The 20,310-nt window shown below is 38.5% G+C and overlaps 1 protein-coding gene and 1 pseudogene across 1 annotated transcript in view; one reads left to right on the top strand and one right to left on the bottom strand.

Moving 5' to 3' along the window:
- The window catches only part of LOC132886282 (axonemal dynein light intermediate polypeptide 1-like), a 42,760-nt pseudogene extending 27,546 nt beyond the window's left edge, over positions 1-15,214 (top strand).
- A 78-nt stretch (positions 15,215-15,292) lies between these two features.
- Positions 15,293-20,310, bottom strand: part of LOC132886977 (nucleolar GTP-binding protein 2-like) — a 40,411-nt gene continuing 35,393 nt past the window's right edge. The window contains exons 13-16 of the mRNA XM_060922251.1: positions 16,699-17,165; positions 16,349-16,434; positions 15,935-16,014; positions 15,293-15,722 (exon numbers count right to left, since the gene is read on the bottom strand). Coding sequence (XP_060778234.1) covers positions 15,588-15,722; positions 15,935-16,014; positions 16,349-16,434; positions 16,699-17,165 — 768 coding nt within the window. The 3' untranslated portion in view covers positions 15,293-15,587. The remainder of the gene's footprint in view (positions 15,723-15,934; positions 16,015-16,348; positions 16,435-16,698; positions 17,166-20,310) is intronic.

The raw sequence follows: 20,310 nt of genomic DNA on the forward strand, positions 1-20,310 counted from the left end.
GGAAAAAAGGTAACACTCCCTCTGTCTGAAATCGCTCCCGACTCACTATATAGTGCACGATATAGTGAGGACGCAATTTTATAGTGCTGTCCGAAACGATAGTGAGGATCATTACAACAGACTGTAACTGTAAACTGTGAGGAGGATCCAGGATGGTGGCATGAGCAGAAGCACATTGCCAGCTACGGTAAAACTAGTTTGTCTTTAGTCCTTGAAAGTGATTATTACGCAGTTTACAATTCAGAACGAACCAAGAAAACAACCTTGTTGAAGTTCTTAGCTAAAATACGATCTTTATTGCTCACAAAAGAAGTTTACATCAAGTGCAAGGGAGTAAGCTACTTTGGCTGACCATGGCTATGACCTGGCCGCTCTTCGTGAAGTGTGTGATGATCAAGATGTAGCTGACCTCGAATTAGATGAGCAAATTCCTAAGGGTCAGAAAATTAACTTGTCACACACTCCAGTGAAAGCTCCCCATCCAAAAAAAAACAAAAGAAAGGCGACCAAAACCCTCCAGATGAACGCGTGTGTGAGGCCATTCTACATGCAGCTCAAACACTGACACTGAATATCGATCAACAGACAGAACTTCTAAAGAAGTTTGAGACAAGAATTGAGGCTAACTCAGACGCAATTAAGGACATCAAGCAAAACATTGACGGGCTGCAGAAAAAGGTAACCGAGCTCCAAGAGGAAAACTTGCGGCTTAAGGAAGCTGTTGCTGAACAAGCTTGATATAAAAGGAGATGGAATTTAAGGTTGAATGGTCTGCCTGAAAAAGAGAGGGAAAATACCAGAGAGGTCATCATTGGGATTTTGACAAGTGTGATCCCCAATATCAGTGGAACATCTTAGCGAGTCTGTTGACACGGTACATCACCTGGGTAAGAGAGGCAATGCTGCCACTTTAAATAGCACTCCGAGGTCAATTATTATACAGTTCGTGACGAGAATGGTCGGAGATGACGTTTGGAAGAGGTCCAGAGATGCCAGGGTCTGTAAGGAGATGTATATTCACTCTAAAGAGGATTTCTCCAAGGAAGATAGAGAGGCTCGCTCCAAACTATGGCCACTGGTACAGGATGCTAGACAGAGAGGCCAAAGAGCGTTCCTAAAAGAAGGATATGCACTGATTGTTAATCAAAGAGTGGACCCTAAGTAAGCAAAGCTCACTCACACAAGGACTTTCTAATGTTTTCTTTTTTTTTATTTTATTGGGAAAGTTCTGAATGTAAATTGCACCTTATTTTTTCTGTTAAGGACAAAGACTCATTCCTGCGCATCTTTAAATTCTACGCTTTACTCAAAGACTACCTACAGTTCTGTTGTCTTTTATGTCGTTAAATGCTAGGGGGCTAAAAAAGCAACGTGAAACGAACAGCTGTTTTTTGTTTTTTGTAAGGAGCAAAAACTTTTTTTTTTTTTTTAACAAAAAACTCATTCTAATGAAGAGGATGTTAATTTTTGGAAGCTACAGTGGGGTGATTCTGTTTTTTTTTCAGTCATGGGACATCACACTCAGCGGGTGTTGGTGATATGCAAAAGTTTGGGCACCCCGGTCAAAATTGCTGTTACTGTGAACAGTTAAGCAAGTTGAAGATGAAACGATCTCCAAAAGGCATAAATTTAAAGGTGACTTTTATATTTTTATATGACCTTTATATTTTAAGCAAAAACAACTTTTTATTTTCATCTTTTACATTTTCAAAATGACAAAAAAGGAAAAAGGCTCGAAGCAAAAGTTTGGGCACCCTGCATGGTTAGTACCTAGTAACACCCCCTTTGGCAAGTATCACAGCTTGTAAACAGTTTTTGTAGCCAGCTAATAATCTTTCAGTTCTTACCTGGGGGATTTTCACACATTCATCCTTGTAAAAGGCTTCCAGTTCTACAAGTTTCTTGGGCTGTCTTGCATGCACTGCTCTTTTGAGATCTATCCACAGATTTTCAATGATGTTTAGATCAGGGGACTGTGAGGGCCATGGCAAAACCTTCAGCTTGTGCCTCTTGAGGTATTCCATTGTAGATTTTGAGGTGTGTTTTGGATCATTGTCTTATTGTAGGACCCATCCTCTTCTTAACTTCAACTTTTTTACAGATGGTGTGATGTTTGTTTGCTTCCAGAATTTGCTGGTATTTATTCAAATCCATGCTTCCCTCGACCAATGAAACGTGCCCTGTGCCACTGGCTGCAACACAATCCCAAAGCATGATCGATCCACACCCATGCTTCAGAGTTGGAAAGGTGTTCTTTTCCTGGAATTTGGCACCCTTTTTTCTCCAAACATACCTTTGCACATTGTGGCCAAAAAGTTCTATTTTGACTTCATCAGTCCACAGGACTTGTTTCCAAAATGCATCAGGCTTATTTAGATGTTCATTTGCAAACTTCAGACGCTGAATTTTGTGGCTAGGACGCAGGAACGGTTTTCTTCTGATGACTCTCCCATGAAGGTCATATTTGTTCAGGTGTCGCTGCATAGTAGAACAGTGCACCACCACTCCAGGGTCTGCTAAATCTTTCTGAAGGTCTTTTGCAGTCAAACAGGGGTTTTTATTTGTCTTTCTAGCAATCCAATGAGCAGTTCTTTCAGTAAGTTTTCTTCATCTTTCAGACCTCACCTTGATCTCCACTGTTTCTGTTAACTGCCATTTCTAAATAACATTACAATCTGAGGAAACAGCTAACACTTTGCTACGTTCTTGTAGCCTTCTCCTGCTTTGTGAGCATCAATTATTTTACTATTCAGAATTCAAGGGAGTGGCTTAGAGGAGCCCATGGCTGTTGATTTTAGGGACAAGTTTGAGGAGTCAGAGAATTTATACAGCTTTGAAATCTGCATCATCTGACCTTTCCTAATGAAGAATTTGAACAAGCCACAGCTCAATAAGCTAATTAAGGTCTGGAACCTTGGTAAAAGTTACCTGAGAACTCAAATGTATTGGGGTGCCCAAACTTATGCATGGTGTTCCTTTTCTTTTTTCACTCTCCAATTGTACAAAACAAAAATAATACACAAATCTTGCAGAAAATGCTGAAATGTGTCATCTTTACCTTTATGCCTTTTGGTGATCAGTTCATCTTCTGCTCACTTAACTATCCACAGTACAGACATTTTCAGTAAGGGTGCCCAAACTTTTGCATGCCACTGTATGATCATATTTAACAGATTTCCTGGAAAAGTAATCAACCACATTAATGACATTAATGGTTGATGGTGATTGCTGACATAAATGAATATAAAATAATTTTGATTTGTGTTTATGGCTATAACGAGAGGGGTAAAAACAAAACATTTATCCCAGACTTGTGTAAATTAAAGATTGTATAAGATCTTATTCTCATTCTCATTATCTCTAGCCGCTTTATCCTTCTACAGGGTCGCAGGCAAGCTGGAGCCTATCCCAGCTGACTACGGGCGAAAGGCGGGGTGCACCCTGGACAAGTCGCCAGGTCATCACAGGCCTGACACATAGACACAGACAACCATTCACACTCACATTCACACCTACGGTCAATTTAGAGTCACCAGTTAACCTAACCTGCATGTCTTTGGACTGTGGGGGAAACCGGAGCACCCGGAGGAAACCCACGCGGACACGGGGAGAACATGCAAACTCCACACAGAAAGGCCCTCGCCGGCCACGGGGCTCGAACCCGGACCTTCTTGCTGTGAGGTGACAGCGCTAACCACTACACCACCGTGCCGCCCCCACAAATATGATGATCTAATTAATTCTTTTGTTTTCAAGATCTGAACCTGGACTGAATCATATTTGGAAATTCAATAATACTCTTCTAGACGATACTTATTCTTGCAAGGATGCTAGACGGCTAATAATGGAGATTGCTACCTTGGAGATGTCATCTGTTAGTAAATGGGAATGGCTAAAATTTAAGATAAGAGAACTTGCAATTGTGACGAGTAAAAATTCCTCTAAACTGAAAAAACAGAAGCAACAAAACATTGTTATTAATATTAATAATCTGTGGAAAAAAAACTGAGCTGACGAGAGGAATGTGCTGAATTAAAAAAAGTTAAAGTGAATTAGACAATTTATATTTAGAAAAAGCAAAGGGTGCCTTTATACGATCTAGAGCCTGCTGGATTGAAGAAAGGGGGAAAAAAAACCCACCTATTTTTTCAACCTTGAGAAACACACAGTTTCTGGGTGTACACATCTCTGAAGACCTGTCCTGGAGCAACAACACCGGATCACTGGCCAAAAAAGCCCAACAGCGTATGTACTTCCTCCGCAAACTGAGGAGAGCAAGAGTCCCGGCCCCCGTCATGCACACTTTCTACAGAGGCACCATCAAGAACATTCTGACCAGCTGCATCACCGTGTGGTACGGCGCCTGCACCGTGTCCTGCTGCAAGACTCTGCAGCGCATCTTGAGAGCAGCTGAGAGGATCATTGGTGTCTCTCTCCCTTCTCTAATGGATATTTATAACTCCCGCCTCACCCGCAAAGCCATCAGGATTGCAGGTGACCCCACCCACCCATCTCACAGCCTCTTCAGCCTGCTGCCATCAGGGAGGAGACTGCAGAGTCTCCGGGCCAAAACCAGCAGGCTCAAGGACAGTTTCTTTCACCAGGCGGTCAGGAGGCTCAACTCCCTCCCTGTTCTGCCCCTCCTCCCTCCTCTGCCCCCTGCCACAGATTCTGCTCGCACACCCCCCTGCCCCCCCTTCAGCATCTGACATGTCATCCTCACAGTCCCCCCCCCAACACACATACATCTCATCGTTCATTAACACACTGAACTCAGGGACCGCACATCTCACTTTACCTCGCTCATTTGCACTATTCCGCACAACCTCACCTTAACAGCTGCTAGTTTGTTTATACTGCTTATTTCATGTTTACCTGCTATACCTCAAGTACCCTTGACTGTTTGTTTATTTGCACCAATTTACGTGCGTGTATACATGTATGTATATATGAGTGTTTAGTCTACGTCTAGTTCTTATCTAGAGTGTTTATACTGTTTATATTTGTTGAGTGTTTGAGACCCCATACCATCAGAGATGCAGGCTTCTGAACTGAGTGCCGATAACAACTTGGGTCGTCCTTCTCCTCTTTTGTCCGAATGACACGGCGTCCCTGATTTCCATAAAGAACTTCAAATTTTGATTCGTCTGACCACAGAACAGTTTTCCACTTTGCCACAGTTCATTTTAAATGAGCCTTGGCCCAGAGAAGACGTCTGCACTTCTGGATCATGTTTAGATACAGCTTCTTCTTTGAACTACAGAGTTTTAGCTGGCAACGGCGGATGGCACAGTGAATTGTGTTCACAGATAATGTTCTCTGGAAATATTCCTGAGCCCATTTTGTGATTTCCAATACAGAAACATGCCTGTATGTGATGTAGTGCCGTCTAAGGGCCCGAAGATCACGGGCACCCAGTATGGTTTTCCGGCCTTAACCCTTACGCACAGAGATTCTTCCAGATTCTCTGAATCTTTTGATGATATTATGCACTGTAGATGATGATATGTTCAAACTCATTGCAATTTTACACTGTCGAACTCCTTTCTGATATTGCTCCACTATTTGTCGGCGCAGAATTAGGGGGATTGGTGATCCTCTTCCCATCTTTACTTCTGAGAGCCGCTGCCACTCCAAGATGCTCTTTTTATACCCAGTCATGTTAATGACCTATTGCCAATTGACCTAATGAGTTGCAATTTGGTCCTCCAGCTGTTCCTGTTTTGTACCTTTAACTTTTCCAGCCTCTTATTGCCCCGTCTCAACTTTTTTGAGATGTGTTGCTGTCATGAAATTTCAAAATGTTTCACTTTCGACATTTGATATGTTGTCTATGTTCTATCGTGAATACAATATCAGTTTTTGAAATTTGTAAATTCTTGCATTCTGTTTTTATTTACAATTTGTACTTTGTCCCAACTTTTTTGGAATCGGGGTTGTAGTGTTTACACTGTTTGTTTATATTGTCTGAGTGTTTAGTCTATGTCTAGTTCATATCTAGTGTTTATACTGTTTTATATTGTTTGTTTTTTCAATTATTCTATTTTTATTTATTGCATTGCCTGTTTGCACCGTGGGTCAGAGAGGACTGAAATTTCATCTGTGCTGTATGTCGAGCATGTATAGCATATTTGACAAAGTTGACTTGACTTGATACAGTCAAAAAAGAAAATTTATAAATTGAAAATAGATGGATCCATCATTGAAGACCAAGCCCAAACTAATAATGAAATAAAATATTTGTTATAGCAAATTATACCAATCTAATCACTCTGATTTGGATAGTCTTTCATTTAAATACAATCCGGGAATGTAATAAAATCATTGATACTGATTTTAAACAATCTTTGGAGGATAATTTAAAAAATTTAAGAGAGTTAGATAAAGTTTTACTGAAGATGTCCTCTGAAAAGTCACCTGGCCTGGATGGTTTAACAAAGGAATTTTATAGATTCTTCTGGAAGGACATCAGAGTGATGTTATATGAAGCGCTCTCAGAATGCATCTCAACTGGTAATCCTTCTACCACAATGAAACAAGGAATAATCACTAATTCCAAAACCTAACAAAGATATTCTCCTCCTGGATAATTGGAGACCTATTACTTTATTGTGTAATGATAAAATTTTGGCTCATGTTTTGGCTGACCGACTAAACAGAGGATTAGAAGATATAATTGATGAATGTCAGTCAGCATTTATCAAAGGAAGAAACAAATCATATTCACTTAATATTTGATATGTTAGATTATTGTGATTTTATTTCTTGATTTCTACAAGACATTTGACACAATTGAGCATTCCTTTCTGCTAGAAGTCTTAAAATTCATGGGTTTTGGTGATAATTTTTGTAAGATGATTAAGATGATGTATAGTGATATTTATAGCTCAGTTTCCTTAAACCCAGGACTTACTTCTAGATTTAAAGTCCAGCGTGGTATTTGGCAAGGCTGCCCCATCTCCCCGAAATTGTTTATTTTAACTACTCAATTACTGGCCTTACTCATTAGCAATAACCCTGAAATACAAGGTATTAAAATTTTTAATAGAGAATTTAAAATTAGTCAGTTCGCTGATGATATGGCAATCTTTTAAAAAAAAAATCATTTTATGATTGAAAAAACCCTGAATACAATTTCCTTATTCTCCAAGGCTTCGGGTTTACAATGAAATATTAAAAAAAGTGTGAGATACTTCCCAATCATACTTGCGTTCATAAGAACATTGCATCAGAGTTGTAAATGAAGTAAAGCATTTAGGAATATTGCTTTCTAAAAATGCAATGAGAAGAGATGATGTTAATATCTCAAGTTGATTATTAGATATGAAAAAATGTTTTAGCCGTTGGTTAGCTAGGGACTTAACTATTTTTGGAAAGAACCTGCTGACTAAAGCTGAGGGTATTTCCAAGGTTATTTATCCTCGTCATTCTATGTATACATCTCCTAAAAATATAAAGAAAGCAAACTTGATCATTTTTCAGTTCTTATGGAAAAATAAAAATTATATTAAAAGGTCCCAATTCGTTACAAATTTTGAAAATGGTGGCATTAATGCTTTGGATTTTGAATCAATGGTTGGTACATTTAAGATCAAATGGTTGAAAGCCTTTTTCATGCAACCACATTCCATGTGGTTTCACATTCCGGGTTCCATCTTTAAGCAGCTAGGAGGGCTTGGATTATTTTTGAAATGTGATTTTGCGATAAGATTCCAGTTAAATTATCAAACTTTCACAAACAAATTCTTCGTTTCTGGAAATTGATATTCAACCATAATTTCTCTCCTCATGGGTCTACTCTCTGGAATAACAGAGTAATCACAATTGGTAACAAATCAATATTTAGAAAGGATTGTTATGAAAAAGGTGTTATTTGTGAAAGATTTATTAGACTGTAATGGTAATTTTGTGTTTCTCTCAGCTTTCGTAGAGAAATATAATATATGGTGTTCCTATAAGGATTTCAATAAGGTTTGCAGAGTGATCCCTTTATCTCTGGTTCAGTTAATCAGAAATACCCTTTTATACTCTGACACAACTATATCATTACCAGCTTTAAAAGTGAATGACTGCAATTTAATAGATGGTAAGTGCAACAACAAACTAATGATGCTATGAAACAAAAGATTTACCATGATTATAGCAGAGCTTTTTTCAAGAAATTGCCTAATGTAGTCATAATGGATTGGTTGTCTAACGCTCATTCAAACTTCATAAAGTGGCCTATTCCACCTAAAGTCAAAGAGACTCACTTTAAAATAATCAATAATATATATCCAGTAGCCCAGTTTCTTAAGAGAAGATTTAAATTTGTCATTGATTTGTGCACCTTTTGTAATTCTGATGATGAAACCCTGGAGCATTTGTTCTTTTCATGCCATTGGACTCAACTTTTTTGGCTGAATATCAGAAACTGGTTCTCTCTTAAACATAAAATTCCTTCATTAAAGTATTACTCACATTTTATTTTATATGGATGATTTAAGCCCATCTAACTCCAATATTGTTAATATAGTCTTACTTTTAGCCAAATATCACATCCATTGTAGCAAATGGAGAGGAAACTAACCCTCATGTTCCTGTTTTATGAACTAATTCAAATTGTACTATACTGTATTACTTAGTTTAAAAAAATGGAAGGTGGCTGGAAGTATTTCTCATCAGATTTCTAAGTCATTATTGTTTTAACCTATTTCCAGTTGTATGGTGTAGCTCTTTTTAAAATATTATGCCCCCTAGCTTTTTTATTATTTGTACTATTGTGTTCTTGTATAAATAAAATACAAAAAAATAATTAAAAATTATTACACCCTATAGAGTGCACTGAAAGTATCCCACAATGCATCACGAAAAGAAGTGTACAACCAATGACCATAGATATCCTAATATAATAATGTATTAGGATGTCTATGCCAATGACTGCTAACCAAGCAAAATGGAAGCATCATGCACTGCGGTCGTGCTGACAGAAATCAAATTAAAAGCCTCAAATTTGATTTTATAAAAGGCAGCGGCAAAGAAGAAAAAGTATTCAGCCTTGACTTAAAAGTAACTTAAAGATGCAGGTACTATGTTTTAATGTGGGAAATACACCCAGTACAATATGGGACGTTTTAATTGTGCGACAGTAATGACGTAAATACTAGCGCGACAGACTAGTTTTATTTATTTATTATTTTAAAATCTTTATTGAAAACAGCAGCAACAAAATACAAACCAGCTATTAATACAAACAGAAACAACAAACCAAGAGCCAGGGGGAGTTTTCAAATAAAAATATTGAATAATGAGCACAAAAGAAAAGTTTTAGCAGCTTTCTTGTTTTTAGAGTCAGAGATGATTTTGATATAGAGTGGAGGAAAAAGCCCCCCTTAAGGAAAATTCAGTTTTTCTCCAAGTTGAAATGAACCATGTGTTTAGTTTTAATCATAGTTTTGACAACAGTGACATGAACAATAATGCCACCTAAAGTTTGCCTAAAGTTACTTTTTTTTTTTTAAACAACATTGTGCCAAGGGGGCCTTTTACCCCCCCGTGGGGTAAAAGGCCCCCTGATGTGGGGCAATAGGCCCCCTCACTCAAAAAAAAGCTGTTTGGATAGCAAAAGTGTTTACTTAAGCCTATAATGTGAAAGAAACAAGAAAATATCCCTGAATTAATGAATAGATGCGTTATTTTATTATATTTCGCATTTTAATTTCAATTTTTTTTTATTTCAATTATTTTTAATATTAAGTTCAAATTACTTGCTTTACTCAACCAGGTAAGCGAGATGTTATTAAAAACTATGTATCTGCTATTCAGAAATGTATGAAATACAGTAATTATGATAAAAGGAAACGATGCCCCCTGGGGGCCATTTACCCCACCATTAAGGGGGCGTTTTACCCCACAGACTACACTTTTACAAAAAAGGGTCTTACTTTCAAAATGTGATTCAACTTTTTATACCTAATGTATTTTTTTAACGTACTGACTTATCTACTCATACCACATACACAGCTGTGATATCTGACGAAATAGCAGCTATCTAAATACAGTTTTACTGATATCTGAAAATTATATCACTTACCATGAAATTTGATTTCTCTCCGCTGCATTGCTGATATGCGATCCATAGTGGATATTTGTACATCCCCGTTGTCAAGCCAGTCCATAGCAACAATAGAAATGTAACTTTGCACCATCTGGTGGTTATTTTGGGTAAAACAGGCCGGGGGCGTATTACCCCACGGGGGCTTTTCCCCCCACTCTACGCTACTGTTCAGTTTCCTTTTCAAATGCTATAAATGCGACGGACTAGTGCCCGAAAGCGTTTTATTTCCCCCCCAATTTCACCAATGAGCTCACTATATAGTCCTCTATATAGTAATTCCCTATATAGGGAGCAGGGAACGAGTGAGTGATTTCGGACACAGGGACTGACTCGGGCTGGTGATAATCCTCCTTTGCTAGTTAAGTATAACTAGAGATAAATATGCTAGTAGAGTTTCCATCTGAGACTAACCTTACCCAATATCAGGGAGTTCCTTTTAGCTGCGGTTGATGACAGCTACTTTATTAACGGCAATAAACTTGTCACTTACCTGACATTAGCCAGCAATCTTTCCCATGTAACACTGAAAATCTCTCATGGTATCAGCCAAAGGCTCGTCCTCTGAAAAGGACTCCCCACCAACCTGTCACCTCTGGTCCAGTTCCACCTCCACCCAAACCCCACAGCCCTTCATCTGATGCCATTAAACAGCAAACAGAGGAGATCCTTAACGCCATCCTTCCACTAAGGTAAGGCTTTTCCATAGTTGTCCTAATATGTGACACTTCAAGTGTGTTTGTGTGAACTTGTGTGCAGGGAATGGATGGAGAATAATCAGCTGTGGGTACAGCCCGAGTCCAGCATGCCATGCACCCCTGGACAGATGTCATGCGTCTGCAAGAGGATCTGGATCTCAAACTGCAGCAGAGACAGGCCAGAGATTCAGGCATTTGCCCTGTTCGCAGAGAGCTCTACACACAGTGCTTTGGTTGGTTAAAAAGGGCTCATTAAAACAAGATTACATAACCTGCATGGTTGGAAATTATTTCACAAAACAGAAGACAGTACATTAACAGTGCTAATACACCAATGAAAAAAATGTTTTGGGTATAATCAATCTACAGCTTCTTGAAACACCCAGGTTGTGGAAAAATAGCCACATCTTACACATTTAGTACAAAACTTCATCTCTTATAATTATCTCTAGCCACTTTATCCTGTTCTACAGGGTTGCAGGCAAACTGGAGCCTATCCCAGCTGACTACAGGCGAAAGGCGGGGTACACCTTGGACAAGTCGCCAGGTCATCACAGGGCTGACACAGACAACCATTCACACTTACAGTCAATTTAGAGTCACCAGTTAACCTAACCTGCATGCCTTTGGACTGTGGCGAAAACCAGAACACCCGGAGGAAACCCACGCGGACACGGGGAGAACATGCAAACTCCGCACAGAAAGGCCCTCGCCGGCCACGGGGCTCGAACCCGGACCTTCTTGCTGTGAGGTGACAGCGCTAACCCAGGGTATCTGCACATTTTTCAAGTACAAATTTAAAGACTTAAGACCTTTTCAAGACCTCTAAATGGAAAAATTAAGACTGTACCATGGCAAAGAAAATGATAAATACGACAACTTAAAACTGTTTTCTGCAATAGTTTTTTTTTTTTTTACTAACTTTAAGAAGAATGCACACAACTGGTGAACAACAGGGTGCATCAATGGCAACTGTTAGACATGCAAACAGCTGAAGCAAAGTTGTGTGTTTTGGGCCTGCAGAACTACTGTAGCAGCAAGGAGAAGACTGGTGTTTACTGGAGAAAACACCATGAATCATTTAAAAACCGAAAACAATAAACGGCAAGTAGAACCAGCTGAACAACCTTAGCCGGCATTATTTCAATCCCCAAAGATTATCTTTGATGTGTGATTTTGTGTCCGACAGCAAAATCAGTCTGAGTGTCGTACAGTATACAGCTGGCTGAGGAAGTTCTCGAGTATCTTCTGCATTATAGCAGGTAACAGCATAAACCTGTTTATGCAGTCATAATCATCAGAGCATTACATTAAACACAGAAAAACAACTGTCACCTTTCATAACCATTAACAATATTAATCAATGTGTTGTAATAACTAAACTAATTATCATCAGTCCAATTGTTATATCAATGTTCATTATTCAAAAATAATCATTAATTATTATCTATAATCCATGAATAATTGTTTGTATTACTACTACTACTACTAATAATAATAATAATTACTTTTTTAATAATAGTTTTTAAAAAATTAACTCAATTTTATAACATTTTAATAATCACTACTTATTAGCTATATTAGAGTAGCAATTATTATAATTCAGTATTATTAATTACTATTTAATTAATAAGCAGTGATTATCAAAATGTAATTTAATAATTAGTAATTATCAACCACTAAATTATACTAATAAATAATAAGTAGTGATTATTAAAATGCTATAAAATTGAGTTATAAGATTAGTTAAAATTATTATTATTATTATTATTAGTGATACAAACAATTAATGGATTATATATAATAATTTGTTTAATAGTGAACATTGATATAACAATTGAACTGATAACATTAACAAGTATTACTAGTAGTATTATTGTTTATTATTAGTTATTTTATATCAATGTTCACCATTTTAAAGTTATCTATAATCCACAAGTATTTGTTTGTATTCTACCAATTACTACGTTTTAATAATTATTTGTAATAATTTTTAATAATTTTATAACATTTAATAATCCCTAGTACTTATTAATCACTAATTCATAAGTAGTAATGATTAATAATCAATAATAATTACTATTACTACTAATTATTATTAGTGGTTGTTAATATTCTTATTATATTAAAAACACTTGTAGACGATAAGTAATAAAACAAACTTTTTGTACAAATTATTTATATTGCACTATATTTAGAATTATTGTATTTTCTGGAGTTCTTTTTAATTGAGTTCTGAAATAAAGGTTGTTTATATATTTATATTAAACTTAGTACAATAAACAATGTTATTTATGTAAGAAAATGCTAATCACTATTATTAGTAGTATTTCCTATAAGTTCCATTTTCCACCCGACTCGTGCGCATGCGCGAACCCCCCTGCGTTTCACTCCGGAGCGCTTGACCTCTAACACACGCGCGCGCACCTCGTGTCCGTGAAAAGCCAGTTTCCCAGTGGGCGTGTCCCCAGCGCTGCGGTACCGGCTTTAAAACACATTTGTGCGATCCAGCGCTTTTTTTATCGCAAACGATTCTTCTCCTTATTTTGGGGGTATTTGTCATCCCCCAACCACTTGTCGTTAAACAGACATCTTCCCATAATTATCAACGCTTTCTATCGCCCGCGTAAGCTACCCGCGCATCTCTCACTCTTCACAACCACCGCCCCGCCCCGCCTCCAGTAGCCTCCTAGCGTTAGCTCTTGATCTACAGAACGCACAGAACCAATGCTGCCCCCAAAAGGTGCGCTGGTCACTTTTAAAATTACGGTTAAAAAAATACCCCAAACCGGATGAAGACATTTCACTCATTCGGTCCAATATTAAATTTAATACCTCCCTTTCGAAAATTCCAGTCATTCCAAACAATTTAAGACGTTTTTAGGCCTTGAAAACCTAAAGTTGTATTTAAGACTTAAAGTGGCATTCCACCATTGGATGTATTCTTTGGCATAAAATACGACAACATATATAAACGGTATCACTAGATAGAGAAATCTTTTAGCTTCAAAATGATATATCAAACATAATTTTTTGACAACGACAAGTATATTAATTTTGCGACCAAAGTCACCTACCCTTTTAATTTCCGCGCGTGATGTCATCGGCAGGTTCCCCTTCTTGTGTACCACGTGTCGGTGCTCTGTAAAGTTATCCCACCTCTTGGATTTGTCCTACCAAGCCTACTGCGCATGGGCAGAACACATGACGCCATTACAATTAGCAAGTTCTCATGCAGACCGTTTTATTATTCACAGCAAGTCATTACAAATTATTTGACTCGGCCAAAGACTCGACCAATACGCACAAAACATAAAAATCGGCAAATGCGTGAAATACTCACGGATTTTCTATCAGCCCAGCTGATCGGTAGGACAAAACTACTGTACTGTTGAATTTTCCTACCCTCCTGGATTTCGCGCATGCGCAGTAGGCTTGGTAGGACAAATCCAAGAGGTAGGATACGTCACGTGGTACACAAGAAGGGGAACCTGCCGATGACATCACGTTTCACTACCGCACGGAAAGTAAAAGGGTAGGTGACTTTGGTCGCAAAATTAATATACTTGTCGTTGTCAAAAAATTATTTTTGATATATCATTTTGAAGCTAAAAGATTTCTCTATCTAGTGATACCGTTTATATATGTTGTCGTATTTTATGCCAAAGAATACATCCAATGGTGGAATGCCACTTTAAGACTTTTTAAGGACCCACGGGAACCCTGTAACCACTACACCACCGTGCGGCCTAGTACAAAACTTAAACAGCAAAACAAAATATTCAAACATTCCTTTCTAAAATATACTAATATCTTGGAAAAAAAGTTTGTCATTTAAATGAGCTTAGACAAGTCACCATCAACTGTGCTGAGAGAGGAATGCTGCTTTTACGAGTGAGAGATGAGATTCGCATGACCATCGCTGCCTATCGGACCCTGTACGAGAGCAGTGTGGCCTTCGGAATAAGGAAAGCTCTGCAGGCCGAGCAAGGGAAGTCAGACACTGAGAACAAGGTAGTCACCGCTGTGTGTCACCCTTTTCTCTAACTTTCATTTTTCAAAATCATATTACAGTACCTGCATACATCTGGAATTGGCATTGTAACTCGGACAGATTGAAGACTTGGAGAATGAGAAAAGGGAACTGGAAAGACAGGTGAATGAGCAGAAGGCTAAATGCGAGGTAATTGAGAGATGTGAAAATGAATGGCGACAAGCTGAAGAGAAGAAGCACGCTGAGGAGATCCAGTTTCTCAAGCGCATCAACCAGCAACTGAAGGTACACCTTTTATAAGCCACCAGTTACCATTAAGATCAATGGCTGTGAAACACTGGCATCTACATCTAAAAATACTTCCTATTCCTCTCTTTTTTTTTTTTTTTAAAGGCCCAGTTGGTTGCAATCATTGTCCCACAGAAATAAAGATGTCATGCATCAGATTATTTCAAAATAAAGTCTGACTTCCACTGAATTCGTACATCTTTCAATAAAACACCACTGTTTTGTCATGTCCATTTTATTAAGGAGTTCTCCTGTGATGAAGATTTTCAGAACTGTGGCGCAAGGACATTATTAAATTAAAATATGGTCAGTTCTGGGGTTGAGAGAGAAAATGGTGTAGTGGACCACATCATTGTTCTGTGGATGGATGGTGCAGTGAAAAGTGCATTTGAGAAGTTGTGATTCACCTCCAGATCCTCACTGTAAATGCTCCTCATATACACATCATGTCTCACATCCCCTGTCCCAAACCAGACAAGTCCATTGAACTAGTGCTGTGACCAAGCAAATTGTTTCATCGCTTAGCTCTTTTGCCTTTGTGGCCTTCAGTGGGCACTTTTCTGTTCTTATTTTTGTTCTTAACATTGTGCAGGTCATAATAGCGGACGCCAACCTTCTTCATCTTCTGTGCACGGTCGATCCTTCTTTTCTATGGAGGTTATTTAAAAAAAAAAAAAACCACACACACACACACACACACACACACACACACACAAAAGGTCTTTAAAAAAGGTCTTCATTTGTTTGATGAAAGCCAGAAACATTCTCTGCACACGTATATATTTAAAAAAAAAAAAAAAAGACCACAATCTGATGTGTTTAGGTCGAACAGCACTGGGGTGTCGGGAGAACATTACGTACCTCTTTAGATGTGAGCTTATTGGGCTTCACTGGCTCCTCACTGTCAAGAGCCTTTCTCTTCCTGCGGACATGCACTGCGACTTAAAGGGGGGAAAGGAGTGTGAATATTCACGACTTTGAAACTCCAAACCACCTTCTTCCCATTAACCTGCTCCAATATGTCTCCACAAAAGTGAACCGCCTTTTTCCAGTTTCTTTCTCTCTTTTAAACGTCACCTCTATGTTCTGTGAGCTACACATACTTGATGTACATAGACTTAAAATTCAGAGATACCCATAAAGAACATTAAACAAACCTCAAAATAATTTCCATTGTGAAAATACAATCTGTACATTAACTAGAATATACAGTACATGGTTGACATGCTCATATAAAAGAGATACTTGGTGCCTTCACTACTAAATTTAATTTACCTTTTGGCTGTGGCTTCTGTATGTTCTTCTGTTCTGTTTTTGTTTCACCTGAAACAAAAACTCTCTCTGAAAGGCCTTTAGGAATTCTGTTGAAAACAAAAGCAGCTTATTACTCACAGGCCACCCATATTATCATGGTCAGAGCTTCCAAGATTGATTCGGATGCCGAAACCCAGAAAAACAACAATGCAATGTCACAAAACATTATAAAATCTGCTCTAAATTATTAGGCAAGTCCAGGGCTCCTGCCAGAGCTAACAGAAAAGGAGTTTAGAGGTGGAAAGAGCATGAGTTCACCTTAGACAACCTTGTTAGAAGAAAAGGAAGCATATGTGAAGGGGTATACATACCGAATAGTGGAGAAACGTTTGGACTTGGCACCGTCTAGGAAACGCTTCAATTTGGTTATCTTCTCATCCAACTCTTTGTTCACCTCACGTGTACTCTTGACCCCTGCTCTGTCAGAATGTCCAGCAACACACATTTCTTTTTCTTCCTCTGCATTTCCATTTTCCTCCATATCCTCCCCCTCCTCCTCACATGCCTCTTCTTCATCCTCCTCTGATCCACAGGAGTCTGGCAGATCAAGCATCTCCACCGGTACAAGATCTTCCTCGCTGAACTCTGGAGCTACATTAATTTTGCCAAAGTTTTGCTTGACACCAGCAATGATCCTTTGTTTATGCTCTTGTTTCGGTCTCTGTTGTAGTAGTGCATCAAGCTCAGTGGATTCAGTTATCTCAGCGTGCTGCTGCGTTGGCTGGTCTTCATAAACGGCATCCGCTGCACTCGCCTCCACTGGCAGCTGCGCTTTAGCCTGTGAGGAAGCACAAATGCATACCATTTACCTTTGAGGCCAAAAGTTTGCGTACTGCTCAGCTAAAGACGTTCAAACTCAATTTTTCACAACTCTACACACTTCATGTTAACATACATTTCCTGTGTTAAGTCAAGTATGACATCTACTTACTTTATTTTCCCCAAGCAGTCATTTTAAATCAATAGCTAGGAGATTTATTTCAGCTTTTATTTACTGTATCAAATTTGCGGTCAGAAGTTTACATACAATGTTAGTATTTGGAGGCATTGCCTTTTGATTGCTTCAACTCAAATCAAATCCACAACCTTCTCACAATAAGCTGCTGGAATTTCCTCCTGGAATGTCTGTCTCCTGGCAGAACCGGTGTAACTCAGTCAGGCTTGTGGGCCTCCTTGCTTTGACATGCATTTCAGTTCAGTCCACAAATTTTCGATGGGATTCAAGTCAGGAATTTATGTCGTCCACTCCAATAATTTCCCTTTGTTGCCTTTCAGCCATTTTGTTACAACTTTGGAGGTATACTTAGGATCATGGTCTTGCTGAAAGATCCAGTTGTGGCCAAGTTTTAACTTTCTGGTTGATGTCTTGAGGTTTTGCTTCAGTATTAGATAATCCTCAGTCCTCAGGATGCCATCCATTTTGTGGAGTGCAGCACTCCCTTTCCCAGCTAAATACCCACCCACAACATGGTGTTGCCAACCCCATGCTTCACAGTTGAGATGGTGCTTGTAAGATTAAAAGCTTCACCCATTTTCCTCCATACATAGTGCTGGTCATCATGGCTAAACAGTTAAATTTGTGTTTGATCCAACCAGAGAACACTTCCTCCAAAAGGCTGGTGATTATCTGCAAATTTCAGTCTGGCATTGTTATGCCAGACTTGGTAGGGGCTTTGTCTTTGCCCAACAGCCTTTCAGGCCATGGCAATGTAGGCGCCTCTTAATGGAGAATGTACATACTTTGGCAACTGATGCAATCAATTTCTTTACCAGTTCCTTTGCTATTAACATGGGGTTCAATCAAACCTTTCAGACTTGAGTCAATTTGTGCCTTCTTCCTTAAAGATGTCATATCTATGTGACCCTAATATATTTTATATTTGCATACAACTGTTTGTACCAGGGCTGAACGATATGGACAAAATTTCATATCTTGATATTCATGCCAGATATCTTGATATCGATACGATATGACTACGGGTTCGGTGAAAACCAAGCATTTTTCAGAAAAATAAAAAATATCATAATACAAAAAAAATGTGGAAAGTGCAGTTTTATTTTTAAGAACTCACTGCCAGTCATCAACATTAACATAAATTACGAATAAATAAATTACAAATCAAACATTTTACTGCAGCTCTGCTTTAACAAATAACAAATGCAGCAGCTGGTGGAACATTGAAAGTGCACTGAAGTGCAACATCTTATATTCTTCAAAAGATCACATAACTGTATGCAGAAAATGCATTTATATGCATTATAACTCATTATAGAGTTTTGGAATGGCCACTTGATTAAAATGTGTTCGGGATGGTATTTTATAACGCTTGTCCAGCGTCCGAACCATTTTTTAAAGCCTTCTTTCGAGACTGTGTACACAGGTACCATGTCTTTTGCAATGTGGCATGTTATAGCGTCTGTAATTTATTTATGTCTGGTGGACGTCGACTCGTACGGTGTAACGCTACTGAATGCATCAGCAATCAAATGTTGCTTTGGCTTATTTTGGGATGACTGAGAAGTCCCCGGTGTTTCTTTCATTGTCATACACTCTTCGTGCAGCACGTGATGGTGTTGTTTCAGGTGGTGAAACATGTTCGTTGTGCTACCTTGCTTCGTCGCAATTTTTGCTAAGCACGACCTGCACAACACCTCACTCTGGTTAACATCATCCTTTTTGAATCCAAAATACCTCCAAATAATGGAGGATGATTTATGTTTTAGCACCAAGTCAGATTCTGCACCGCCACCGGCCGCATTATCTTCCACACTCATTTTCTTTTTAATTTCCCTGCTGTGTCTGTAGTGTGTGCGTGCACGCATCGGTCTCCGTCTCCCTCACTCCCGCCCTCATATGTTTGTCATTGGTTGGCTTTAGCTGTCAATCCACAGCAAGCATGAAATAAGGTTTGTGGTTGGCTGGCCTTAGCGGTGCATTCAAGGGCAATCGTAAAAATGATGTTTGTTGTGACTGCCAGAGCTGTACATGCAGGGCGAGCGTGGGGAGGGGAAATCTATATCATTGCTTTTTTGATGTTAATATCTTGAATGTTCATATCTAGATATAGATACGATAACGATATATCGTTCAGCCCTAGTTTGTACAGATGCTTCTGGTACCTTCCATTGCTTGGAAACTGTTCCTAAGGAGGAACGAGTCTTTTAGATGTCGACAGGTTCCCCCCTGAAGTCGTGGCTGAATTGCTTGAATTTTTCCATGGTATCAAGGGCAGAAGAGCAATTTTACAACCATAGTTACAGTTCCATTAACTCAATGACAGCTGGTCAAATCTGAAGCTTCTAAAAAGGCATCAATTTCTTTGTCCAGACTCTTTAAAGAAACAATTAACATCATGTTAACTAGACCAACTAAAATTCTGATAGTGAATTAAGGCCAAAATACGGTATCAGTCAAAAGTTTGGGAACACCTTCTAATTCAAATGTTTTTAAAATGAATAAAAATGGGGGGCGGGGGGCACACTTCATGTCTTAAAGTAATGACGGACTGCTGTTTCTCTTAGTTGAGCGGGTCATTATGTAATATGGATTACTACAGTTGTGGAACAGGGCTATTTACTGTTTGATCTCAAACACATTAAGAAGGCAAGAAATTGCACTAATTAACTTTTGACGAGGCACAGCTGTTAACTGAAAAGCATTCCAGGTGACTACCTCATAAAGCTGGCTAAGATAATGCCAATAGTGTGCAAAGCGTCATCAAGGTAAATGCTGACTACTCTGAATAATCTAAAATATGAAACTTTTTTTAACCACAAAATTCCATATTTCATAGTTTTGATATCTTCAGTATTGTTCTACAATGTAGAAAATAGTCAAAACACAGACAAACCCTTCAATGAATAGGTGTCTCCAAACATTTGACTGGTACTATAAATGTCTAATCAATTGCTTTGAAATGACC

This window comes from Neoarius graeffei, chromosome 5 (assembly GCF_027579695.1).
Source record: "Neoarius graeffei isolate fNeoGra1 chromosome 5, fNeoGra1.pri, whole genome shotgun sequence".
Taxonomy (NCBI): Eukaryota; Metazoa; Chordata; class Actinopteri; order Siluriformes; family Ariidae; genus Neoarius; species Neoarius graeffei.